Below are 25,197 nucleotides of genomic sequence, written 5' to 3' on the forward strand. Positions count from 1 at the left end.
TTTATAGTGAGGAAAACACTGTACTGGTGCACGCTGGTCGTGGACGTGGAGGAGTCACACGGTCTGACCTCGGTTATGGTCGCTTCCTCTCTCGTTACGCTTTGAGTCCATTAGCACAGCTGGATAAACACGTCCTTAGTGTTAAAGGAAATAGATCGGCGTGTAGAAACGTGATGCTTCGCCTGAGCGTCTGATTTATTCTGACTCCTGAACAAAACGTTTGACGTTCCTCAGAGGAGAGCTGTGAAGCTGCTGCTGGCAAAAAAAAAATTATTATTGATCTGAGGAGCTGGTGATGATGATGATGATGATGATGTTTTTGTGGCTCAGACTGGTAAAAGAAACAGGAAATAGACTGAATGTAATCCTAATGGCCGATTCTCCAGCTGTTCGTGCGTGCGTGCGTGCGTGTGTGTGTGTGTGTGTGTATGTGTGTGTGTGTGTGCATGCATGCGTGTGTGTCGGTGAGAAAGAGAAAGAGTGATGGAGGGAGGAGGGGCTCCAGATGGATGATGGATGGGAGGTCAGGCCACTGAGAGGCTGAGGGTCAGAGCTGTTGACACCAACATTCATCCAGCTGACATGGAATTATATCACTCTAGAATCTCATTAAATAGTTTTGGGTTTTTTTAAACTTATTTGTTGTCCTTTTAAAAATTTTTAAAATTTACCTGAACGAATAATCGTCACGATCGCCTGATTGAGAGTCGGGTGAAGTTGCTTAGAACAAAAAACCTTCCTGACACTCACGTCGGAACAAAAACATCACATTTCACATCCTCACTTTGTAGCACATGTTAACATTAGCTTCCCTTAGCTTAGCTTCCCTTAGCTTATCTTATTTTAGGGAGAATTAATAATAAATTAGGATACATTCCTTTGTTTTTCTTCTTAAACTTGTCTTTTTATAGTTATTGGCTTAAATTTTTAAATTTACATTTTTTAAGTCGTTCCTCTTATGTTTTTTGGGGGAGATTTCTGAAATGCTGTTTTGCTCCAGAGACGTTTTCTCCGTCCAGAAACGTCCGTCGATCCATCCATCACCGTTTGTTGGACGGCGGGTAATAAACCGGCGACACGCTGTCAGTCGATATCTGATTAAAGGCCATCAATCTTCCGGCGCGTCGTCGGTAGCTCTGATCGGTGAGTTCATACACGTATAGAAATCAGAAAGGGTGTCTTCAGGGTCAGGTTGTGCCCCCCCCCCCCCCCCCCCATTGGATCGGTTTACCCCGGTCTGGATCATCCCAGCTGTACCCGTCCGTCACAGAGGCGCCGGGCGTGGCTTTAAACCCACCGACTGAAAACCTAGGAGAAAGGTGAGCCGCCGTCGCCGACCGTCCCTCCATCACACGCCTGAGCGCTGGGTATTATGGGACGCCAGCTGTCCTGGTGGGGGTGGGGGTGGGGGTTCTGTTCTGGATCTGGACACTGATCCTCTGGAGGAGGTAGACGATCACCTCAAGGGGAAACCAACCACATCCCAGCGGTGGATGCTGAACCTTCATCCCTCCGAAGAGGCCTGGAAACATCCGTGTGAAAAAGGAAACATGGTTGCTATGGAGCAGGACGGGGCGACGATATTTTGGGATGTAAGAATTTAGAAGTTCCTCAGAGATCCAAGAAAAAACAAATCTGGAATGTAATCTGTTTGAGTTGAGAGATCAATACAGATTTACGCCTCAATCAATGATCATTGATCTTTTACTCTGGTTTCCGGGTTGCATTGATTCCGAATCAGACCGAAGCTGAAAATAAGTATTGATACCATTGATCAGATGTAGAGGTCAGATGAAGAAGTATTGATCAGCAGATGGTTATTAAAGGGTGGGTTTGTGTTTTTCTGGTGTTTTCTTACTTATCCGGTCTGTTTTATTTCTGTTTTTTCTTTTTAATTTTTTTTAATTTAATTTTTATTTTTAATTTTCTATCATCTCTTCCTTTGTCTCATTCAGGCTCCGCTCCACACGACTAATCCAGTCACCTCCAAAACGTACAGACTTTAATCCACGTTCATCGGCGCCAATCTGACCAACGCCTACACAAATACTCTGCTGGTGTTTTCTCTAGTGAGGTCAGGGGTCAATGTACGGTTGTTAGAAATTATAAAATGATTATAAACCAAGCCACGGTTTATTCACAAAAGAAATTTCAAATGTTTTAACGGCGAGCATTCCTTTATGTAATCTACCAGAATGATTTAAATTTAGTTTGTCTCATCAGGAAAAATCAGATCATCAGGAGAATTACTGTTAAACACACCAACCAGAACAGAACCTGGTAAAGCAGCTTTTTCATCATATGCATTAAATTCCTGCAATGACATTTTTTTTCCTGTTTAAGGTTAAATAAATAAAAGTTAGACTCACGATTACAAACAATTTAAAACCGACTACTCCCGCTGAAGTGTGTGTCTTTGGAGGTAGTTGTTTGTGTTTTGTGTGGTTCTCCTAACCCCATGTCTGCAGGTCTGCTGGGATGACTTCCAGCAACCCCCGTGACCCCCGAAAGCAGAAGACATGGTTCAGAAAATGAATGAATGACTGAAAATGTAGACTCTTCTCATCTTTGTCCTGATCCGTTTTCTCTTATCTGTCATTATTTATCGTTTAAATCAAAGAACACAAAGACATAAACGCGACCCAAACGCTGTGAGGACAGAAACAAATGGAGGTGGTGACGGGGGGGGGGGGGATCAAGGGAAGTAGACAGAAGTAATGGGGACATGCCGGGACCCCCCAGATAGACGAAGAGCCCCCGACGCCTCGGCTGTCTGCTGACGCGTCCGCGTCGTCCAGAGGTGTTCGAACCACACACAGGAAATTAAATGTGCAAAGAGGAGGAGGAGGAGGAGGAGGAGGAGGGAGGGCTGTTTTACTCCCACATAGGTGTGAGGAAGAGGCCCCCCAGCCAGATGATGAAGGCGCCGCTGGTGGACCAATCACCTGCTGCTTAACCAAGAGGTTAAAGCCGCCGTCCAATCAAAGCCCTTCATCTCAGGAAGGCGGATGAATTTTGCAACGTTACGGTATTCTGGCGTTCTCCTACCGATGATGTCATCAGCCTGCGACAGATGGACGTCTGTATTCCCCAGCAGCTGGACGGAACGACGGCAGATGCTTTGCTTTTATTTTGAGGTTTGGAGGTATGGCAACCCGGAGGGGACAAAGAGACGAGGACAAATATCTGGGCTTTGTGGGGGCAACAGCTGCGAAGAGCAAACCAGGAAGTGGCTCCACTTCATTAAAGACCCCGGGGGGCTTTCTAGCTCTCCTCCTACTCTCTCCATCAGTCCAACCCTCCCTTCTGTCTGTTGCTACCTCAGTGGGACACGCCCCCACCCACCCATGCCCCGCCCCCTCAACCAATGCTGGTGATAGTTAACTCAAAATGTGATTAATTACACATATCCAGACAAAATAAAAATGTTATTCAATATCATAATCAGTATATGAAATTTAAAAAATCTATTAAAAAAAAAAATTACGAATTTTATTCAATACACGCCGACTTTCAGTAATTATGAATTATTATTCTGATATTCCGGCTTTTAATTTTACTTCATATTGTATGGCTTCCATTTTTTTGTCCATTATTATTTTTTAATATTAAAATTTATTCCATTCATTCTGACTTTAACTTAACATATTAAAAATTCATTGCTTATATTCAGTGTTGTGTGTGTGTGTGTGTGTGTGTGTGTGTGTGTGTGTGTGTGTGTGTGTGTGTGTGTGTGTGTGTGTGTGTGTGTCCTCTGTCCTGGCTCTTAGAAAGACCACAGCTACCCACAGTCGCTCACTTCATGATCTGCTCGTTTAGCGAGTGACGGACAGACCCCCCCCCCCCCCTCAGCGCCACAAAAGAAAACACCTGTTTGGATCCTCCTAATCCGGGCCAACAGCCCTGCTCCTGGGGGCCCCGTTTAATCTGCAGTGGGGGCACCGGGCCAAGGCTGGGGCAGATTAGGCCCTCAAAATCCATCTCTGCTTCCAAGCGCACACACCTCCAAGTCTCCCCCCCCCCCCCCCTTATAATGAGTGTTTGAATCGGCCTCTTAATCCCCGGACTGGGCAGAACCCTCCTCCCCCCTCACACCAAACCCAATCTCCATCCGTCCCCTACACACCCACCAGCACATTGGGCCCAGCCCAAACCAGCACACACTTACCCCCCCCCCCCACCACCACCACCACCAACCTCCTTTCCCCGCCCCCCCGGGGGGCCTGAAAGCCCATTGATTTGTTGATTTCTCTTCTTTTGTCCGCGGCCGGCCGAGTGTTAATGGGACATCCAGGGGCCGGGGGCCGGGGCCCAGAGCCTGGACTTTTGGCATGGGAGATTAAGTTCCTGCTCTGGGCATCTGTCACCAGCCGGCCTCCCTTCATGCTGGAGGTTCTGCTGGGGGCCTTTCCTTCTGCCTCTGCTCCTGAGATGCAAACTGATTGACAATCGATGGAAAACTGATTGACATTTAATGCTTCACGCACACAAAACACACAAGAGACGCACCCACACAGAATAATTTTAAGGCTCCACACTGATGAGGGATAAAATTCATCTTTTCAAGCTCCTGATCCAGATGCTGCAGAAAACCACCAGTTTACCACCAGTTTACTTTTTAATGAAAAAGACGCCACAATGATGTTTTAACATCCCACACTTATATCCTACCTGCTGCATTTATTTAGTGTGAGTGTTGCGCTCTCTGTGATAACTATAAGCTTTTATATGATTGTAATCGAGCAGATATATTGATCAATCGATCTAGCAACATCTTATTTAAATATGACAACCCCTCAAAACTCAGGGGTGCCATCAGCGTCCATGAGGATACAAGTTTCCTGTAGTGAGTCTCCATCTAGTGGTCACATATCGTCCCTGCAGTTTTTATTCAAAAAGTTTTGTTTCAGTGAAATTTCTCATTTAAGATGTTCTGAATAATAGTTTAAATACTTAATATCTGTGTCACCATAAACACCTCTTTGCTATCATTCAAAATATTGATTTTCTGATACTTTAAATTAGATATTTTAAATGTTTGGCAATCGTGGTGTTAATATTTCAATTTAATGATTGTATGAAAGAACAAAATTGATTTTAAACAATGCATTAGTTTATATGATTCATGGCGATACAAAACACTCTTCATTATTGTCTGAAATAAGTTTGAAGAAGGAATGCGTTTATTGAAATAAATGATGCATGAACTGTTAATAGTTAGAATAAGCGCTACCTAGTGGTTGTTATCCGTTAGGATTTAAAGATGTACAGTACCGGTACATATTAACACACACACATATATAGATTTAATAAAATCATGCACACACACACACACACACACACACACACACCAGCACAGTGGGGCATTCAAGTGTGTAAATATAATCAGAAAAGCAAGCGTTTGTTTCAGAGGCTTTATTTCATAAGGCACGTAGGAAAGGTATTTTCATGGTGATCTGATGGTAACAGAACATTCTGTCAGTTTCACACGTTTAATTAAACATCTTTGGTATTCTGCAGCGATGACTCACATTACACTTAACAGTAATTGTGCGTATTTTGTTGTGATGCAGGATCCTGAAAATGTGTTTAGATTCACATCTGAAGGCAGAATTCATGAAATTGACTTTTTTTTTTTTTAAATGGCTTGGTTCAATGTTTTAATTCACCCTTTTTTTTTTTTTAGACCATCAAAATACCTGATAAGCCTTGTGAAAAAGAAGACAGGATGAATTTATGTGCATATCATTACTGCTGGAGGTCACATTGAAGAAGATCCCAGGGAATCGATGGTGTGTGTGTGTGTGTGTGTGTGTGTGTGGATCGACTACTCAGGGAGGAGGTTGTTGCACGGCAGCAGCTGGGTGACGCCAACTTTCTTTGCGCATTCGTTCTGTCAGAGCAACATGAAAACATTAAGTTGTTCATTGCATTCTGTTTTCTGTCAGAGAGATGGTTTAAATGTGCATCGCTATCAGCAGCAGGCATTTAGCTTAGCATAAGAACTGTTAGCTGTGTTTTCTTTTAAATCGAAGTAGGCTTTTCTCATATTTCTCATACAAATAATGCAAAAATAATGACTTGACCCTTGATTGGTCAGATAAACCCTCACTGTATCAATATCAATATTTTTTTTAATGCGATGGATAAATTTAGGAGGTACATCTTGAATCAAATAAAACACTCCTGATTACAGGAGGTTTATTTCAGCATCAAGAAACTTGATTTGTTATTTGACTATATTTGACACCTTTTCCTCCTTTCTCAGTCTAACTCTTCTCTTTAAGCTAAGCTACCTTCAGCTGTGGCGTCACGTTTAGATCACATGCATGATGGTACGTTCTCTCTTTTTAATCGCCTCTTACCATGTAGTTGACGACGTTGATGTGATAGGGGATCCCACCCAACTGCTCACACTTCTTGATGTTTTCTCTCTCTGGATCTCCAGCAATCAGAACAGGTTTGTCTGGATCAGCCTGACACCAACGACAAGAACAAGGTGGTGTGATTTAAGACTGGAGGGAGGTGGGTGGGGGGGTTCATGTATGTACATGACAACAGCAGGATCTACTCACGGGATCCAGTCCCCTTTGGATGTCCATCAGGTTGGACATCCTGTTGTTGAACCCGGAAGCAAAGCTTTCTGGGTTGATCGCCACGAAGCACTGACCCTGAAAACAAAGCGGCCCGTTTTTTATGTTACCCTCTTCTTTTGTTCAATTAATTATCAAATGTGACTTTGATTGGATGGGAACTCTCCCAAAAAACATGTGGCTGCTTTCTTCACTGGCCAATAATTAATAATCAGAGAGACCTTTATCAACTGGAACATAACCCGTTTAGATTAGAAACGCTGCGTCAGTTATTTTACTCAGCAGCTGAGTTCAATCCGTGTGAATTAAAAATAATAAACCTTAATAATAGTCCTTTTTTTTTTGGTGTGTTTTCTAATACATGACAAAATTATACTTCTCAAAATGCTCTTTTTTTAAAAAATAAGAACAAAGCAAATTAACTATCAGATAGTCTTTGGAAAACTTTAAAAAAAATTTTTTTTTACATTTTATAGTGGATCATGAAATAATTAAAAGGAACATCTTAAGTAAATAAAAAAAACAGAATTACCAGGTCAGCGATGCGGTCGGTTACTTTCCACGTGCGAATATTATTGCTGAATTTGGCGCCGGCCAAAATACCACAGAAGACTTCCACCATCATTCCCAGACCGTAGCCTTTGTATCCACCTGAGAACATCAGATAAAGACATTTTAAAATGCACAGAAACACGTTATTATTATTATTATGTCTTATTACACTGCTTATATTGATGTTGTGTGATGTGGAAACAGGTGATAAAATCTATGCAGGACTATATTCCTCAGATTCTACCATCAGGCATCACTGGCCCATCCACGAGCCAAGACATAGGAAACTTATTCTTGATACCCGTCAGTTCAAACAGACACAACCAACCGCTTGGCTCAACTCCAAACATGCCCCAAGGAAATTAAATGCTGGATGACGAAGAACTTCCTGCCATTATATTTCAATACAACTGAAGTACATCTTTCCCCAGAAGTATAGACAAACACAAACATGAAACACGTGAACGGTTCCCTTCACCTGTGGCCTCATTGCCCCCGATGGGCACCAGTCCTCCTCCGTTCAGAACTTGCTTGGGATCGGGGGTCAGCTTTCCGTGTTTGTCGCACCCCCAGCCCACGGGGATGGGGTCTTCACGCCGGTCGTGGAGCTCTACCTGTCCACACCCAACACAGATTATGTTTCAGTGTGCCGTCAGCGCTCCCTGGTGGTGATAAGTGAGACTTACCACTTCCTGTTATTAGCCTTCTTTATTCAGGCACAAATGTGCAGGTTAATTACAGTTCTGAGGTCAGTTTGAGGGTTTTTACGCCACAGAATCCTGACGTAAAGATGAATTCACTCGTTACCCTGGACCTGCTGAAGGTCATCTTTTTATCTCGGCTCAGGTTTCCGTCTGGCTCAGGGTCAGATCTACCTTATCATAAATAACCTGCTCCTACCTTTCCCAGCGCGACCGCCGACGTGGCCATGTCCAGAACAAAGCTGTCTCCGTTGTTGGCTGGAGCCGCCACGCTGATGGGGTTAGTTCCCAGGGTGCACTGCAATACGTGAGGCGCACGGCGTTAGAATGAGAGACATCTGTGGTGGACGTGAGTGGATTCTGTGTTCACCTCTTTTCCACGTGTGGGGACCACCAGTGGGGACGTGTTGGTGAAGGACATTCCCTGCAGGGGTCAGATTAGTGTTAACCCTTAATCTCCACGATCAAACAATCCAAGCCCTGGCTAGATTCATAGTCTCTACTCTGATCACTGACGACTCGACTGGGGAACCTAAATGATCTTCAGGCTGCTTCGTCACCTCTACCTAACCAGCACTGTAACGGTGATGCCTTCAGGGAAAGCTTGGGAAAAATGAGAACTACTTAGTCAAAGTAGATCAAAATAAACCGGGTCGTACTCACAATCATGTTTTCCTTCACAGCTAGCAGAGAATAGTGGCCGGCGATGCCGTAGTGGTTGGAACCTGAGAGCAGATAGATAGATAGACGTATACTTTAGTAATTCAGAGGAAATTGCACAATCCAGGATTTACTCAGATGTTTCAAACATGACGGAAAAGTTCCACATTTCTTTCATCGGTCTTTTTTTTAACTATTATATTTATTTATATTTATAAGAAGAATATATATTATATAATATTATTTATATATTTATATTTTTTTATTATTATATTTACAAAACAAACTCATATCAGTCAACAGTCTTTGTTTTACTGGCTGATTTTTATCATTATACTATATATATATATATATATATATATATATATATATATATATGAATTTAATTTTTTTTAATGTATATTTTTTAAATTTATTCAGATGTTTCAAACATGATGGAAAAGTTCCACATTTCTGTCATTGGTCTTAAGAGTGGATGTTTCCTGGACTCACCGTGTGCCACCACCCAGCCGATGCCGACATCTCTGGCCTTCTTAATGGCCAGATTCATGCAGAAGTTTCCCACCACGGGCCCCAGCAGGTTTTTTCCATTGACCAGAGCTGTGGCCGAGCTTTCTTTGTCCACCACCGGCTCGCCGTCTTTGGCGCAGATCCCCGTCTGGATGTCCTTTACGTACATGTCTGTTGGGAAGCACACACGTGACGTTAGGGTTTCTTCTCCTTCTACACCGATGCCACCGGGCAATGACTCCGACACCGACCCATCCTGTTGAGGCCGTGGCTGTAGTGGCCTCTGTGGTCTCCCTCCACCAGCACCTCAGCCAGGCTGCGGGCGTGATGCGGCTGGGTTCCCACGGCGATCATGCATCGCTCAATGAAGGTCTGCACCTCCGCTTTGGAAATCAGACATCTGCAGGGAGCGAAAGTTCAACATGCAATGACTGAGGTGAGAAAAAGTCAAAACTCTCTGCCAGACAAGGATCCAGGAGGGCGTTTGTGCACCAATGAGGGACGTCTGGAAATAACAGTCCTCGTATATGCAATTTATTGAAAAAATACATGAAAGTTGTTTTGATTTGAAAAGATTTATTTGAATTTTTTTTTAGAAAGACTGCAGTCCAATGAAAAAATGAGGTAATTGGGCATTTGCTCACATTTCCTGTCCTTTCCCCTGTTCAATTTTTTGTTAAACTGCAAAAAAAAAAAAAAAAAAGTCCAAAACAAACTCCTCAGATCAGTCAACAGTCTGTTTACCGGCTGATGTTCTGACTTTTGGCCTGAAAACTAATCCGAACGTGTTGCAACGCTGTCAGTTTATATTCTATAAGCTGACGTTGTGGAGCAGTGAACTCTTTTTGGTGGCAAGTTTTGGCAGAACAGTCCCCCCCCCCACCCCACCCCCCAATGCAAAGCCAAAGTCCGAAGTCGAGCTTTCAACAGTAATGATTGCACAAGCCGTGACCATATAGATGACGTCCATCCAGTTTTTACTACATGCAGAAAAGACTTCATGGACGAAAATCATCCGAGCGAGAATATGTGAGCTGGAAGCACACCGTGTGCCCCGGAGTGTTTAGTATCAACAGCAGTTTGTTTGCAGTCGTGTTCAAATGTGTGCAGGACAACCCTGAGAACCCTGGGAATTATTACCCAGCGTGTTGGACATTCAGACTGAATAAATTTAGCATAGCTGCTAGTTTACACATACAACAACTCTAGAGGTCAGTCTGAATAAGTCAATATGAAACGAGTTATTCCCTCTGCTAACACTGGGTTTCATGCGATGCTCAATCTGGATCCTCAATCAGAACCAGATGGACATGGTTACGTAACAAAAGTAGAAGATGGCTGTAAAAAAAATGTTTTTGAACTCTTGCAAAATGTCTTTGCACGCTCTCTGGACTTTTGTGCACGGACAACAAAAAAAAATGCTCATTTTAATATTTACCTACAGTAAAAGAACAAACTTTGGATGTTTCTGAGGGTTTGGCAAAAAGCTGACCTCCATGTCACAACTTTTATCTCAGCCAAACATCTGGAAAAGGAATTTTCAGAGGAGGATGTACGATATCAGTGAAACCAGGAGTATCTCTCACAAGTATTAGAAATTAAGAAGCCTTCAAAAATCTTTACTTTGCTGCAAAACTTTTCTTTCCAAAAAAGCTTTTTTGTTAAATTTCCAGTCTGATGTTGAAGGAATATCTTCAGTTGTCGAATTTAAAAAACCAGATGAAATTATTAAAAACACATTTTAATAAACAGAAATGAAAACCGTCCATGATGAGGCGTCTGTAAGTCACAGCCTGTGATACTAAACTCCAAACTGACAGACCTCCTTCTGACCTTCTGTCCTCCCTTATTGTACTTTGTGGTACAGGAGACATTCTTTGTTTTGGAATGCACCATAATGGGATCCAGATATGGGATGTGGGAGAGCTGACACTGACTTGTGATTGGTCGGTTCCTCTACGAGCTGCGATCAGACTTTCTGAAAACGTGGTTTCGCCTTTCCAAACTCGTTTCTCCTTACAGTTCAGAGCAGCATCTCGCAAAGATTGCCTAAAAGATTTGACTTTTTCTTCCAGACGTTCTGACATTCTGCAAATTTTTCATGACAATAAAGCGTGAAATCAGATGCGACTCGACAACAAACCCGCAGAATGAAACATGCCAAACAACAGCTTAAAAAAGGACACTGTAAACAAAAGACACAAGCATCCGTGACTGCAAACAGAAATCTGTCTGCGCCGGTTCTGATCTGTGACATGAAAGCGGGTTTCTAGCATCTGTAGCATCGCTTAGCATAAAGACTGGAAACAGCATTAAACCAGATAGATTAGATAATCTACACTTATTCCATTTTGAGGAATGCTGAAACAGGATTAACTATTTTAGTATTTTTATTTCTGGGATTAAGAAGTGTCCCTTTAAGGTTTTTGTTGTTTTTCATAGAATTTTGGATGCTGTGCTGAAAGATCTCTTTCCACTTTACAACTTTTGACCTTTACCCAAGAGGCCATTCTTCCACAGACCCACCTCCTTTAAGTGGATGGATGTAAATCCCAGCCGTTCCATCTCTGACACTCACCGAACTGGGAGAACTAACATCTGCAGGAAGGCTAGATTCGGATGGGGGGAGGCAAGGGGTTTGAAAAACATAGCAGGCCTAATGAAATCCAGACAGGAGCCCATTTAGGAGCTGAAGGGAGGAGGTCACACTTTTGAGACTTGCACAACAACTTATGTAAGAATGAGGAAAAAAGCAGCCATGAGAGTCATAAAATTTCTGAATAGTGGCTGAAAAGAGAGTCAAGACGAAGAGAAACTGACTCATGATGGAAGAACGAGACTTTTTAGATGTCCGGTGTGAAGAAAGGCTGGTGGGCAGCTGTCAACGGGTCACCCCCCCAGGCCCCCACAGGTTTGTGTTCAGTTGCTACGCCCACTAAAAACTTAGGATGAAGCTTTTCACACATATTGATCAATGGTATCATCGTTTGATTCTTTTTTTTTAATCTTAGAAGGACATAATAGGGAGGATTCGCTTCTGCCTTTGACTGGATCTCTGAACAAAGTGCAGCAGAGGCTCTGAGGGGCGGCCCCGCGTTTCCTTTACTGGATCGGGTTACAGAGACAAAGGAACATGTGTGTGACGGCTCACACACACATGACCAGATCTCACACCCATGGACTTATGCAACATCTTCATTCTTAAATTGCGTCATAAACGTGGAACGTTTTGAAGGTTCTAGATGTGAGTTGGGGTGCAGCAGGGGGACCCCACAGGGCCACATGCTGGTGCATTGTTCAATGACAACTATGAAGCCCCCACCCCCAGATACTTGTCACACTAGCGTGTGCCGCCACGCTACCTGAACACACCTATTTGATCACGTGTCACGTCGCACTAATGGCCGATTGCGCTTTCAGATTAGCCAGATTAGCGGTCAGAGCGCTCCAACGCGTCAAATACGACTCCATCAGCGCAAGAGTAATAGATTACTTCACATCTACAAGTACAGAACAGTAGAAGAAGTACAAGTAACTGAAAGTGGTTTCACAGGTCCGTGGGTGGGAGTTAAAAACAGGAAAACAAGTGAAAATTTATTTCCTATTTCACGCGTAAACGCCACAACTCCACGTCAAAGCTCTTATTCCCTCCACGGTGAGTGGCAGGAGGGCAGAAAAGGAGCCGTGTCCCCCCCCCCAGCCCGTTCATACCTCAGCATTGTCCACTCCTCTGCGCTCCGCCGCTGCGCGTCCTTACCTGCTCATGATGACGGTCCTGATCCGGTTACGTCACGTCGGTGAATCGGCGCTCTTGGCTTCGGTGCTGGTGAATGAATCCACGAGGACTCCACGGACCCGTTCTTAGAGGCTCCCTGTGAGTGGAAACGCCCACTTTAGTCAAATCTATCAGGTGTCCAGTCTGTGGGCGTATTTGGAGGGGAAGGGGAGCCTCCGTGACGCGTGGAGGTCGGTGCGCCGTGCGCTCTGCTGGGTAAACTTGACGTAGCCGCAGGTAAAGAGGAGCGTTGAACCGGGGGGTAATGCCCCGTTATTATCTGTTTTGCATGTAAAGGGGGAGTTAATATGTGTGATTGTTCCGGTGGGGGTCGGAGAGGCCGTTGGACCGGATTGGTCTGCCTCCGGGCACCTGTGGTGACAATGTAGTTTATCATCAGCATGCATTAATGAGGAGGGAATGAATAATGGATCCACTTTAAAAGCAGTTTTGAGTGTTTATAAAATCTACATTATTATTATAATTATTATTATTACTGCTAGGCGTCAATAAATTATCACAGGCTTCACTTGGCATTAAAGGTCACAAATAATAATGATAATAAAAATGCTGGCGCAAATAATCCATCAGATACTTCTTGTGCTTCAGATACAGAGTTAAAGGTAGGTAGTTTTAGGACTTTTAAATTGGTAAATAAAGCTATTAGTTTACATACCGCAGATATGTCCCTACAGTAAACAGAACAAAGACACTGATCCCGTTACGGATCAGAGGATGGAGAAACAGAGGAAGACGATGATGATGATGCAACAAAGCATCACCATTAGATGCAACGAAGTTTCAAAGCTACAAAGTTTCAGAGCGAAGTCCGGGGAACTCTGCTCTGAAAATGACTGGCATGCAATGGGTTAATGTCCCTGGTTTTGTATTTGGATATTTAATTCCAGAGTCACAATTCCTTAGTCGTTTTTTCCTTTAAACTTGGAACAAAATTGGAGACAAATTGTAAAGAATTCTAATTCTGCCTCCGCGGTACTTCAGGTTTATTGCCTGTTCTATTAATCGACTTTTGAATTAAATAGACTCATATCCAGAGGGTTGAATGAAACTTAATCAGTTGCATTGATCTATTAGGACTATTCCTGATTGGGTTGATTAGAGCAAACAGCTGATAAATATTTAATAAATGATTTTAACTCCAACTGTTAAAATTTAACAGTTAGATTCAAAGTTTTAGTTAAATTCAACTCCAACTTTTCCATTTCTTATATCAGTAAGGGTGGGGCTCTCAGTCCTTCTGCAGGAGGAGCAGAGAAAACTGAATTCAAACTGAACACAAACTGTTTTAAAGAAATTATATTTCACAGAGTAAGCTCTATTCCTTTTTGTGTAACTTACTTTTCTTGCAATATTAAACTAATAACCTGAACTGAATGTGAAATGTGAAGTTATTCAGCTTCAGCTGTTCCACATCCAGGAACCTCCTTCCCTTATCATGAGTTGTCCTCCCAGTTAGAGAGAGGCGTTTGTTTTCCAGCATAAACAGGGAGTCCTTTCAGTGCTTGAGATGTAGGACATCTATCCGACCACTAGGGGGCAGGCTGTCCCTGGAGGGAGGCCGCTGTGCCTCCTGGGAATAACCTCTACGGTGCAGGGCATTCAGGACATGCTAGCACAGGGGTGTCAAACTCATTTATACCGAGGGCCAGATGTAACTAATAAAGTAACTCAATATAATGTAAAATAAATGGAACTACTCCATATTTTAATAACCGAATTCACTGCTTATTCAAGTTACAAACATTGCAGTTACACAGAGAAACTATGTTTGCTTGTTTCTCTGTTACAACAAATCCTTTTAATTTATCAGGTTATTAAACCCACAGAACTCCATCAATCAAGGATTAAAATATCCAAGAGAATAAAGAAAAAATAACATCAAACACAAGTTAGAGCATTATCTTAAGATAAAGGTCAAAGCAGGCTTTTGATCTATTTTTTAGACGCTCTGACCTTTTACGCTCTCGTGGGCCGCATAAAATGATGTGGCGGGCCACATTTGGCCCCCGGGCCTTGAGTTTGACACATGTGTGCTAGCAGCAGATGAACCTCAGGCTTGGTGTGAATTAAGGTTTTACTTCATGTCCAGGTTTTGTTTGCATCACACTATCGAGATGATGATGATGATGATGATGATGATGATGATGATGATGATGATGATAATGATGATAATGATGCATGAACCTGTTCACGGGTTCTCTGGGTCATCTTCAGTTCCCATGTCATCAGATCTGGAAAGAACTGGTATTTTGGGCCTTTTGGGCACCAGTAGAATCAACGTTCCTTGTCCAAATTTTTGCAGCTGAAAGTGAAATATTTGATATGTAAATAAAAAAAACTAGAGGCAGGAGAATGACCGACACGCATTTACCTTTAAATTCCCTTCGACCTGAGCTGACAGCAGCGATAATGTTCGGTCCATCCACTTCGATAGGAGAGAATGTGTCACTGTTTCACCAGTCAGTCCATGCATGAGAAATTTACTCTTAATTGTCGAGTAGCGCAGCAGAGAAACACGTTATCGTTCCCCAGAGACGGTTAACTTTCCATTCCGTGTAGCCGAGCCAGAATGCTGACGTAGAGGATGATGAGCTTTTATTTGCCTTGTTTTTATGAATACAAAACATCATATAAATATGAGCCCAATGGCAGATTGTGACCCGTTTCATCACTTTTATGCGATTCATCCTGGTTTGAATCAGCAGAGGAACGATAAGTGACCATAAAACATGAACGTGTGAATCTTCGGTCTCGTCATTTCAGAGAAGTTAAAGTAAAACTGTTCTGTGTTGATTTTTCTTGACCTCCATGAGTCTTACTGATCTGAGGTCAACGCATTTCTATTTGTCCTTTAATTAAATACTGTAATTTGTTGATCTACTTGCAGGATGGTACTGGAACAAACAACCAACCTGTCAGATTATTTGAGTTTGTTTGCTAGTTGTTGTTTTTGTTTTTGTTTGTTTTTTTCAGCAGAATAATCCAAAACCACTGAAGGGATTTCTACAAGATTTAGTGGAACACTGATTCCTGACCCCCCCCCCCCCCAGACAAACCTGTAGATGTCATTGTCATTGTAATGGTTTAAATTTTTGAGTTTTTGTTCTTTGTCCTGTTTCTCCAGACATCATTCGTGTTTAACATCTCCCAGAACCACCAGGGGCACGTTCCCGTCCCTCCTCCCTCTGCTGGAGCCGATCGCTCTAAGCTGTAATTTTCCACGGCTCAAACATCTGCAAGCGTTTGTCTCTGACCAGAAAGAAGAAATAGAAAGTTGGAAGATGGAGGCTGTGATTTTGGGTGAGTTTAAATAAAGTTGTGAGCAAAGACAAGGCTGCTAATAAGATGGGAGGTTAGAGGGTGGGGGGTCTGGAGGAGAGGGGACACCCAAGGACATTCAGATCAGGTGGTGTCTTTTAATATCTCTGCAAACTATAATGTCAACTGTAGGTTAATTTATTTATTTGTTTTTGCTGCAGTTTAAATCCCAAAAATAGGCTTCTTTATGTCCTGTAGTACAACAAACCTACAAAAGTCTGTCCAGCTTTTAAACAACAATCAGCTGGGACAAATAAATGTTTTAAATGAGGAGTTTATGATCTAGACTGGAACAGTCGACATGCCTAAAAACGACCACATTTGAGTATTTCCTCAAAATAAATCATGTGGAAATGCAAATAATAGTCATAAAATTGGATAACTTTACTTATAAATAAACAAAAACAAACAAAACCTCACTTGAGGTCACATGACTTTTGACCAACATGGAACATCAAATGAGATTTAACGCTTTATACTGTATCTGGCGCCACAGTTGATTCCTTCATAATAGAGCGAATCAGTGGTTTGCCTGCAAGGGGCGGTATGGTGGCCCGGTGGGGACACGTTAACACGAGCTTGGCCCTAAAAACTAATCTACAAGGCCAAACCGGTCTGAACATGTGTCATCTAATCTGTAATCCTCAAATTGGGAGCAGATTGGGTAGAAACGAGCCTCCACTCTCCTCTGAAGTGGTCTGCTGGGGCGGCCCGCCGCCCTACCAGGGGTACACTTATCCTAAAACGGGCCGGTCTGGATATAGTTGGGGCAGCAGGAACACAGCTGGGTATGAAAAGAAAAACACGCCCGGCCTGTTCCCGCAGATCCGACCCGCAGTGATCCCTGTAGAACCAGGTGCAGCAAGAAAGACTTCAGGGTACGAGTTAACTAATGGTTTATTTAGAGGTTGTACTGATTAAAATTCAAATACTTAACACAATATTACAGGATTAGAATAAAGACAAAAAAAATGTTATGTCTGTAATATAAACTGCAGACAGAAGAGACAACAGTGGTTTGTTCTTCCCTTCCAGACTCTTCGGCGACCGGAGACAATGTCAGCCGTCACTAAACCCTCCGTTCTACATAAATACAATAAATAACTACGATAAACTACCCAGACCAGCCTTCGGCTTCCTGATCTGTCCACTTCATATCTATTCCTTTATAATACTGACATTAGAATTAAAGATGCAGCAAATAAAACTACTTCAAACCAATTTGCTCCTTTTAGTGATTATCTTTTATCGTTTGCTTCGTCTTAGCCAGCACCGATGCATCGTTCTTTTCTTTCCCACCAACGCACCATATTCAAATGGCCACGGTTTTCCTTCGATGATGGTAGGAAACTGTTCCATTCCAGGTTTAAGGTCATACTAAACACAAGGAATCTGTCAGACTGTTGTCATTTCTCTGCTTTTTGATTGATTATTAACTGAAAAACACAGCAAGAAATCAAAATCTGAAAGGAGATTTCTTCAAACAACACCACATACATGAAAACGCAACACGCTGCAAATCAGAGGAGATAAAATAGAAAATTAACAAATTATCTAAAATAATGAATAATTTACTTCATGAAATTTAATAAATAAAATTGAATCCTTGCAGATTATGGATTTAAAAACTGCAAATACCAGAGATTTAGCCGTTTAGCTAACATTAGCTATCAGAGTAGCTAAATTAAAAACTACTTCACGATGAATAAACATCTTGTGTATCATGACCTGGCTGGTTGCTAATGTTAGCTGTTATGGGATGGCCTGATGCTCCTCTGTATTGTCTTTATCCATTGTGTTTTCAGTCGATAAAGATTTCCTTTGTTTGTATGACTTTCAGCCCGGATCGCTTCTTCTCCGGAATGCCTGCCGTGTGATTATGGTCTGTTGGAATTGTTTTACTGCTGAGCACAGGACCGCTTTCCCATTTGTGGAGCATTTCGACCTTTAACCCTTGATAAACTTCTGTTGAACAATTCCGTCAGCTTCCAATTCGATCCCCTCTCCTGGTGAGTGTGAACGGGGCTGACAGGAAGACTGATCTGGTCTTTGTTTTTTCCTCTTCCGTCTACCAGCTGAACAGTTTCATGAAGTTTTGGAAGCCGTCCTCGCCGAAAAAGTCGAAGGAGCCTTGTGACGTTCCCAGGTGGACGAGCAGGAGGACGAGCAAGACGACGGCCAGGAGCGGAATCAGAAGGTTCCAGCCGGCGGCCAGGATGTTGTACCACTTGGCCTTGTCAGAACACTCCTGGGCCAGCTGCAGGTTGCCCTGGGTGGTCTGGTCTCTGGCCTACATCCACACACACAATCACACAACCACAAACATATATGACTACCTGTGTCAACTGAAGCCAACTGGTTCGTAAACCGTAAGCTGGATTCGAGCTTCTCCACAAAGTTTGAAGGAAATCGGATCAAGAGTTTTGCGGTAATTATGGAAAATGTTCAAATGGAAAAAGTGACAAACCTTTGAAGACATAAAAATTGGATACTCCCGATGAATAAATATATATTTAGTGCCTCCACCTGTGTGAAATGTAAATAGTAGAAGCACTAAGCACACTTTTTTTTAAATTTACATCCACTTCAGGGTAGCTTATCCCTTAATTCCCAGTTTTTCAAGTTTGTGCGAGGGCGTCGTGATATGAAAACTTTGAGCTGCTTCGGAGTGTGTCCATAAATTTTAGGAAAGACCAGTCACTCTCCAGCGCTCTCTAATTTCCAATGAGTACTCGCCCATAAGGAAGATGCCAATTACACCCATTTTTAACTCCAGTCAGTGTCTTTAATTCGGGTGCAGAGCCAAAACCAGGCCTGGGATCCAGAGCTGTGCCCCAAGCAAACTTAAAAAAGACTCCAACAGAAGTTATGCACCCTCTTTGGGTGTAACAATGTTTTTGACATTTTCCATAATTGCACAAAAGCTACTTTCACAAAACTCAACGGAGGGGTGTAGCATGTACCAGTCGAGCCAAACGGGCATGTGTGGGCTAGTTGGGTTTTGCAGAAGTTTCATTTTCGCAGAAATGATGCAACATGAGGTACGTTAAGATCTTGTCAAGGCACCATTTTACCAGTCACACTAAAAAATACAGTCATAGCAACACACCCATTGTTGTAACGCTTTCCCTGCCAACTCAGCCCGCAAACCTCCAGGCATCTGAGAAAATGTTTGAGAAGAAGTAAAAAAAACTGTATTCCAGCACGTCTGAACCAATCCGTTCAGTTGTGTTTGTGTGAAAACATCTGAAAACGAAAACATCTGAAAATAGCAAAGATAGTCCTGCATCTCTATCAAAACCTCAACGTGACGCCAGTTTCACGATTCTTAAAGACTGGCACAAACATTAAAACGAGCTCTAGACCTCACCTTGATGGAGTAGATGAGCGCCACGAACCCCAGGCAGCAGAAGTTGACATATAAGGTGTTGCACAGGGACCAGACCAGATAGTCCCGGGGAGGGTTCTTGCCGGCGTGGCCCATGTTCACCACGGTGGACCCAGCTGGCTTACGGGCCGACTTGCAGTTGGTGAGCGGGGTGCAGTCGGAGGGGAAGTTGTAGGAATGGTTGTCCATGGTCAGACCGTAGATCCCTGAACCAGCTGCTCTTACGGGTGTCTTTGGAAAGCACTGCCCCCCCCCACGCTGCAAAGGCTTTTAAGGGCCACTGTAGAAGGAGGTGGCGCGTAGGGCAGGGTCCTTTAATACCCAGCAGGTCTGTCATTACGTGGTCAGGCCAAAGAGAGACCAAAATAGAGATAGAGGGAGACAGAAAGCCGCGTGGGAGGGAGGGAGAGACAGATGGAGGGCTTCAGAAGAGCCCCCGTCACCTCCTGGGGTAGGATGGGGGTAGGGTTAGCTCAGGTGGTCCAGAGGTAGCAGAGACCTTCACTCACCACCATCCTGGTGGAAAGTCAGGGAAAGTTTCTGAGTCCACTAAAAGTTTCCCATTAAAACAGCGTTGCCACGTTTTCCTAAAGACCTGAACAAGATGGAGATCCGTTTTATTTCATTCAACAGAATTACCAAAAATAAAGAGAAATAACTCAGTTCAGCCCCCAGGGACCAAGAGAGAGGGCCTTCTGTACTTTAGAGGAATCCTCTACCTTCTTCAGCTCTTCAGGAGAACGTTGAGATCCATTTGACTTTATTTTTCTGGAGTAACATGAATGAGGTGATGCTTTAATCTGTGGGGTTTTTTTGGTGGACTGCTCCTTTAAAGTTTTGGAGTGTTTGTTTGTCAGAGCCCACGTCTCTGTGATGTGGGCGAACGCAGTCATTAACATGTCTGGAAACTTAGAACAATCCCTTCTGGTGTGAAGCCCAAAGTTACAAGACCAGAAACAAAAGTTCAAGCACTGAAAGAGTCGCCTCCGCCACCGAGGTGATGTTTGTTTGTCTGTTTGTGTCTGCTTGTCTGTCTGTCTGCATATCTGTATGTCTGTCTGTCTGTCTGTCTGTCTGTCTGTCTGCAGGATTGCATGAAATGTCATAAACCAAAGTTCAAGCACTTCTATTGTTTGAATTGAGGCTGAAAAACCAGATCAGGATTTGGATTCAGGTCTGAGAATTTTCATCGATTTTCTCTGATTATGCAAAAAAAAACCTGGACTTTTAATTTAATAGCAATATTTTTTTTTCTCCATGATCTCAGACTTGATTGATAAAACATGTCTTACCATAAAAATAGGGTGATAAACCTGCTTCACATGAGAAGATAGGTTTGATTTGTTTTATAATCTGTCATTGAAGCCAATCTGTGAACAGACTATGGATTAAAAATATTCCTGGATGTGACATTTTACTATTTGTCATTATTATACATGGGAATACTGAATATATAAATGAAGCGAACTGGGTTTGGCTTCACAGGAAGGATCGACTCTTTTTCCTTGAGTGTTTTTAAACACTTCGGATCCACATGGAGCCACATTCTGCTCCCCACAGCAGAAAATAGACATTTATGGCTTTGTGAATGAGACAAAAAAAAAAAAAAAACATTACTCACATTCTTTCTACATCATTGCAGTTAGAATCGGAAAGATGTATGAACAAACACAGTTTGGTTCTTTCATACATCCATGTTCATGTGGTGTTATGAAAGAATCGGTGACGCAATCATCGTGGATTCATGATTTCGCGCCATCGAGGTGTTTCATCGCTGCGTTTGTGAGGTGACAGCAGAGTTCAAACCCGGGGTAAATAAAAAGCATAACAGGCTGGATGTCTTATGTTTCGTGGAGTTATTGAAATAAAGAGCGATTAAAAAAAAAACAATTAAAAGACGGGTCGTTTAAAATTTAAATCCAATTTCAGCTGGATTAAAGAACAACACTGCCCCCTGCTGTCGGAATGACGCATGTGTGAATCCAGTGGGCGGGAAGGAGCCCTCTTCCATTTACTGAATTTATCTCGATCTTTTCCTCTGACAGTAAACCTTATCATTCTAATGCATTCATTACTTTTCAATACTACGTCATTGAATAAAGGGTTTTGCAAAAATAGTTCAAGCTCAAGATTTAATTCAAGATCTAAAACCTCCGAGCTCCAGTCTAGATTTCCTGGGAGTTAACCTTCTATTTATTTGCAACACAGAGAAATCAGATTGTCCAAAATGTCCCAACAGTATGAACAGTTGCTTCAGAGCATTAGCGTTTCCTGCCACACCTGGATCCGTTGCTGACACCTGTAGTCACTCTGATGCATGCAAATCTGTCAATAAACAGAAGTCAAAATGCCCCTGGGGGGTCTGAAACAAATGAAGGGCATATGAAGTTGCTTTCATGGTGCTGCTATTGTGCGCAGTTTCACAGGGATCTGTGGAGTATTTTACACAGAAACCGGTCAAATCTTGCAGATTCAAAAGTCCAGAAAGTCCCTGAATAGAATCCCTATATAAATATAATTTGATTTGAACATGCTTTTCATCAAACTCCCCAGTGGTATTCAGTGAAATCCTTCTCCATCTCTCTTGTCCGTGTATGGTGGTTCTATTTTTGGGAAGTTTCTGCTCTGTGAAAAATGAAATGCTGATTCCCTTTGGACGTTTGTGTTGATGGACGTTATGTAAAGTTAAATGTTGAAAAAGAAAATACAAATCTAGAAGATCCCCCATTGAGGTACATGGATGTCAAAACATTAGGGGTTTTTTTTATATATGGGGCAAAAAAAGGAAGAAAGTTTCTCAATGCCAGTGGAAACTGTCCGAATTTACACACTGGAGAAGCAGTGATGCAATGTCCTACAGTTATTCACCCCTGTTTCACACAAACTGAGGAAACATCGAGTGTGGAAAATGAAATCAAACACTCCTAAAATCGCAATTGAACACGTCCGAGATGCAAGAAGCGGAGGCAGTGAGTGGATTTCAGCTTTTATTAAGTTTAAAACCAGTGAAGGAAATCCTCGTAGATTCATTGAGGTCAAAGAAATGCCACCAATCCGAATTGACCTGAGTGTCGTCATTAAGAGGATTGACCTATGGTCGACAACCTGACGCAAAAGAAAACGAATGCAATGAAGAACATGACTGCGCCCAGGGTGGTGGCGTAGATGTTGAACATGCGGGCTTTGGCGCTGTACTGTTGGGCACCTTCCACGTCTCCGGTCCACTTCCGGTCTCTGGTCTGTCCGAAACAAACACATCGGTGTTAAAACTCTGACTCAAAGCTGCTGATCTTATAGGACTTTGAAGGAAATCATCTCCCAGGTGGGCAGACTCACCTTGATGGAGTAGATGAGCGCCACCAGTCCAAGGCAGCAGGGGTTGGAGTAGACGAAGGTGAAGAGGGACCAGAGGACGTGGTCCTTGGGAGCCTCGGCGGCGACGGTGTACTGGACCACCGAGGGTCCGGGCTGACCTGGCTGTCCCGGAGTGGGCTGAATTGCAGGATTCATGCTTCTCTGCTCGAATGGAGGTTTGACGAAGCGGACGGCAGGATGGTGCACAGATTCAAGTCAGAAGTGCAACTCTCAGGTGTTTCTGTCCTTTTGAAGCCGTTTGGAGTGAGCACAGACCTGACTCCACCACACAGGAAACCAGTTGTGCAAACCCCAACAGCCCAGTTTACATCAGAGGTTGACTCTGAATCAATACCCCACTGAGATCCTTCACAACGACCTGAAGCAGAAGCCCTGTTCACTTCGTCGTGACCCTTTTGTTGATCCACGTTTCACCGGTCATCAGATCGACGTCTGATAAAACGCATTGTATTTACTCCATCAGTTTTGCATGCAGTAGTTTGGAGGGGGGCACACGGGACCTCTCGATCAGAACCATGTTCAGACCGTCTGTCTGGAGACACACCAACATTGAATAAAGTCTTTTCTTTAGATTTTAGGGTTTTTTTTTTCTGGGATAAATGTTAAACATTTGTTGTAGAGACTGACGTTTTTCTCTTTGGTTCTTTTATCTTGATTTAGAAGTGTGTCTTCAATGACGAGTTCATCAGATCAGAAAGTCACAGACTCCACAACAGTCAACAAACCTCTGCAGAATCGATCAATCAATCAATCAATCGGCGCAAATGCTCGTCAACTGTGATCTTTATAGTGTTTGGGTTTGACTCTCAGTCAGGGATGAGCCAACCGTCAGCCTGACTAACGTGTGTGTGTGTGTGTGTGTGTGTGTGTGTGTGTGTGTGTGTGTGTGTGTGTGTGTGTGTGTGTGTGTGTGTGTGTGTGTCCTTTTGTGTTTACCCACATCAGGCTCTCGACCAGTTCGTGGAAATCACGCTCAATAGTCCTGGTCTTCCCTCCCAAATAGTTTTACTTCTTCTCCGGAATGAGGCATAAATGTATTTTTTTTGTTGATTACAAAAATGATTCTAATCATTATGTTTCCATGGAATCTGTGAGGCTGGAATTGTTTTTAACAGGACAAATCCTGTAAGATCTTTTCTCTTCTTTCTCACACTTTCTAACACTCTCCTTTCTGACCTGAAAGCGAAAGGGGAAAACAACATTCCACAGCACACACACACAGTGTGTGTCTGTGTGTGTGTGTGTGTGGGTGTGTGGTGACCATAAATGAACCCAAGCGTTTTTTGTTTTTTTTACCTGAACGCTCCAATTCTGGTTAGAAGTGAGATCAAAACAACCTCAATCCAAAATGCGCGACATACAAGAAGCGGAAGCAGGGAATGGATTCCAACTTTTATTATGTATAAAAACCAGTGGAGGAAACAATCCAGGCATGGATTTGCGACCAGTTTTGTGTTAAAAAAACAAAGCAGAACACCAGTCCTGTCAGCTGCCTGTCGTCAGTGGGAGTACATCGTCGACAACCTGACGGCGAGGATGACGACACCGATGACGAACACGACAGCACCCAGCGCGGTGGCCCAGATGTTGTAGCAGCGGGCTGACTTGCTGTATGTTCGGGCACCCTCCACATCTCCGACCCACTTTCGGTCTCTGGCCTTTCAGAACCAAAAAATAAAAATAAATCTTTAATGAAACTGATGCAAAGCCGCCGATTTTATAGGAACTAGAGTCCCGGGTGTGCAAAACTCACCCTGATGGAGTAGATGAGCGCCACCAGGCCGAGGCAGCAGGGGTTGAAGTGGACCAAGTTGAAGATAGACCAGACGACGTGATCCTTGGGCTGTTCGTCGGCGACGGTGTATCGAACCCCCGAAGTTTCGGGCTTTCCCGGATTCATGGCTGCTCAGATGGAAGTCTGACGGCAGGATGGCGCGATCCTACTGCGCTGCAGTCCTTTTAAAGCTTGGAATGAGCGCAGACCTGATTCCACCAGGAAATCAGTTGGGCAAGCCTGAACAGCCCAGGTTGGCTCCGAATCAATACTCCACTGAGATCCTTCATAGCGATTAAAAGGGGGCACACGGGGACCCGGTCTCTGGAGCAGAACCATGTTCAGTCTGTCTGTCTGAAGACACACCAAACATGGAATAAAGTTTTTTCTTATTTATTTATTTATTTATTTATTCTGGGATAAACCTTGAACTTTTTTCATGGAGACAAATACAGGAAATAAATGTCAGGGTGGGGGCTGGACCACTACGCGGAAATCGAAACAAATGGTCCTGTTTTAGTTTATATTAT

The 25,197-nt window shown here is 43.1% G+C and overlaps 4 protein-coding genes and 1 long non-coding RNA gene across 7 annotated transcripts in view; 1 reads left to right on the forward strand and 4 right to left on the reverse strand.

Moving 5' to 3' along the window:
• LOC137593432 (uncharacterized) overlaps positions 1 to 18,345 on the forward strand; it is a 30,189-nt gene extending 11,844 nt beyond the window's left edge. The window contains exons 1-3 of one of the 2 annotated variants that reach the window (XR_011035116.1): positions 12,899 to 13,028; positions 15,937 to 16,112; positions 18,206 to 18,345. This is a non-coding gene — a long non-coding RNA (uncharacterized lncRNA). Of the gene's footprint in view, positions 1 to 12,898; positions 13,029 to 15,936; positions 16,113 to 18,205 lie in introns of those variants that run through there. The other variant, XR_011035117.1, reaches the window with a different exon arrangement.
• LOC137593429 (uncharacterized oxidoreductase YjmC-like) lies at positions 5,401 to 12,925 on the reverse strand. Of its 2 annotated transcripts, none has more exons than XM_068312118.1 (11): positions 12,774 to 12,925; positions 9,268 to 9,416; positions 8,999 to 9,187; positions 8,510 to 8,571; positions 8,217 to 8,270; positions 8,046 to 8,144; positions 7,624 to 7,759; positions 7,126 to 7,244; positions 6,576 to 6,671; positions 6,366 to 6,476; positions 5,401 to 5,893 (listed from the first exon to the last, which is right to left on the reverse strand). In XM_068312118.1, exons 1-11 carry the CDS (start codon positions 12,779 to 12,781, stop codon positions 5,828 to 5,830), a joined length of 1,089 nt encoding a protein of 362 aa, XP_068168219.1. In that variant the 5' UTR covers positions 12,782 to 12,925; the 3' UTR covers positions 5,401 to 5,827. The 2 variants fall into 2 exon arrangements, with proteins under 2 accessions (XP_068168219.1, XP_068168220.1); XM_068312119.1 differs by having other exon boundaries at positions 12,728 to 12,837.
• Positions 17,010 to 21,324, reverse strand: LOC137593431 (interferon-induced transmembrane protein 5-like). Its single transcript, XM_068312120.1, has 2 exons — positions 19,501 to 21,324; positions 17,010 to 18,420 (listed from the first exon to the last, which is right to left on the reverse strand). Exons 1-2 carry the CDS (start codon positions 19,705 to 19,707, stop codon positions 18,199 to 18,201), a joined length of 429 nt encoding a protein of 142 aa, XP_068168221.1. The 5' UTR covers positions 19,708 to 21,324; the 3' UTR covers positions 17,010 to 18,198.
• A 1,162-nt stretch (positions 21,325 to 22,486) lies between these two features.
• On the reverse strand, positions 22,487 to 23,331 carry LOC137593365 (interferon-induced transmembrane protein 3-like). Its single transcript, XM_068312025.1, has 2 exons — positions 22,855 to 23,331; positions 22,487 to 22,757 (listed from the first exon to the last, which is right to left on the reverse strand). Exons 1-2 carry the CDS (start codon positions 23,026 to 23,028, stop codon positions 22,596 to 22,598), a joined length of 336 nt encoding a protein of 111 aa, XP_068168126.1. The 5' UTR covers positions 23,029 to 23,331; the 3' UTR covers positions 22,487 to 22,595.
• A 942-nt stretch (positions 23,332 to 24,273) lies between these two features.
• On the reverse strand, positions 24,274 to 25,025 carry LOC137593366 (interferon-induced transmembrane protein 3-like). Its single transcript, XM_068312026.1, has 2 exons — positions 24,647 to 25,025; positions 24,274 to 24,551 (listed from the first exon to the last, which is right to left on the reverse strand). The coding sequence occupies exons 1-2, from the start codon at positions 24,791 to 24,793 to the stop codon at positions 24,393 to 24,395; spliced, it is 306 nt and encodes a 101-aa protein (XP_068168127.1). The 5' UTR covers positions 24,794 to 25,025; the 3' UTR covers positions 24,274 to 24,392.
• Positions 25,026 to 25,197: the final 172 nt, after the last annotated feature.

This window comes from Antennarius striatus, chromosome 4 (assembly GCF_040054535.1).
Source record: "Antennarius striatus isolate MH-2024 chromosome 4, ASM4005453v1, whole genome shotgun sequence".
NCBI lineage: Eukaryota > Metazoa > Chordata > Actinopteri > Lophiiformes > Antennariidae > Antennarius > Antennarius striatus.

Coding starts and splice junctions, on each gene's coding strand:
- LOC137593365 (XM_068312025.1), bottom strand. CDS start 23,028: ATGAATCCTGCAATTCAGCCCACTCCGGGACAGCCAGGTCAGCCCGGA. Junction 22,758..22,854: donor CGCTCATCTACTCCATCAAG/GTGAGTCTGCCC, acceptor TGTTTCGGACAG/ACCAGAGACCGGAAGTGGAC.
- LOC137593431 (XM_068312120.1), bottom strand. CDS start 19,707: ATGGACAACCATTCCTACAACTTCCCCTCCGACTGCACCCCGCTCACC. Junction 18,421..19,500: donor CGCTCATCTACTCCATCAAG/GTGAGGTCTAGA, acceptor GTGTGGATGTAG/GCCAGAGACCAGACCACCCA.
- LOC137593429 (XM_068312118.1), bottom strand. Junction 7,760..8,045: donor CGGCGGTCGCGCTGGGAAAG/GTAGGAGCAGGT, acceptor GGGTGTGGACAG/GTAGAGCTCCACGACCGGCG. Junction 7,245..7,623: donor CGGGGGCAATGAGGCCACAG/GTGAAGGGAACC, acceptor TGATGTTCTCAG/GTGGATACAAAGGCTACGGT.
- LOC137593366 (XM_068312026.1), bottom strand. CDS start 24,793: ATGAATCCGGGAAAGCCCGAAACTTCGGGGGTTCGATACACCGTCGCC. Junction 24,552..24,646: donor CGCTCATCTACTCCATCAGG/GTGAGTTTTGCA, acceptor TGGTTCTGAAAG/GCCAGAGACCGAAAGTGGGT.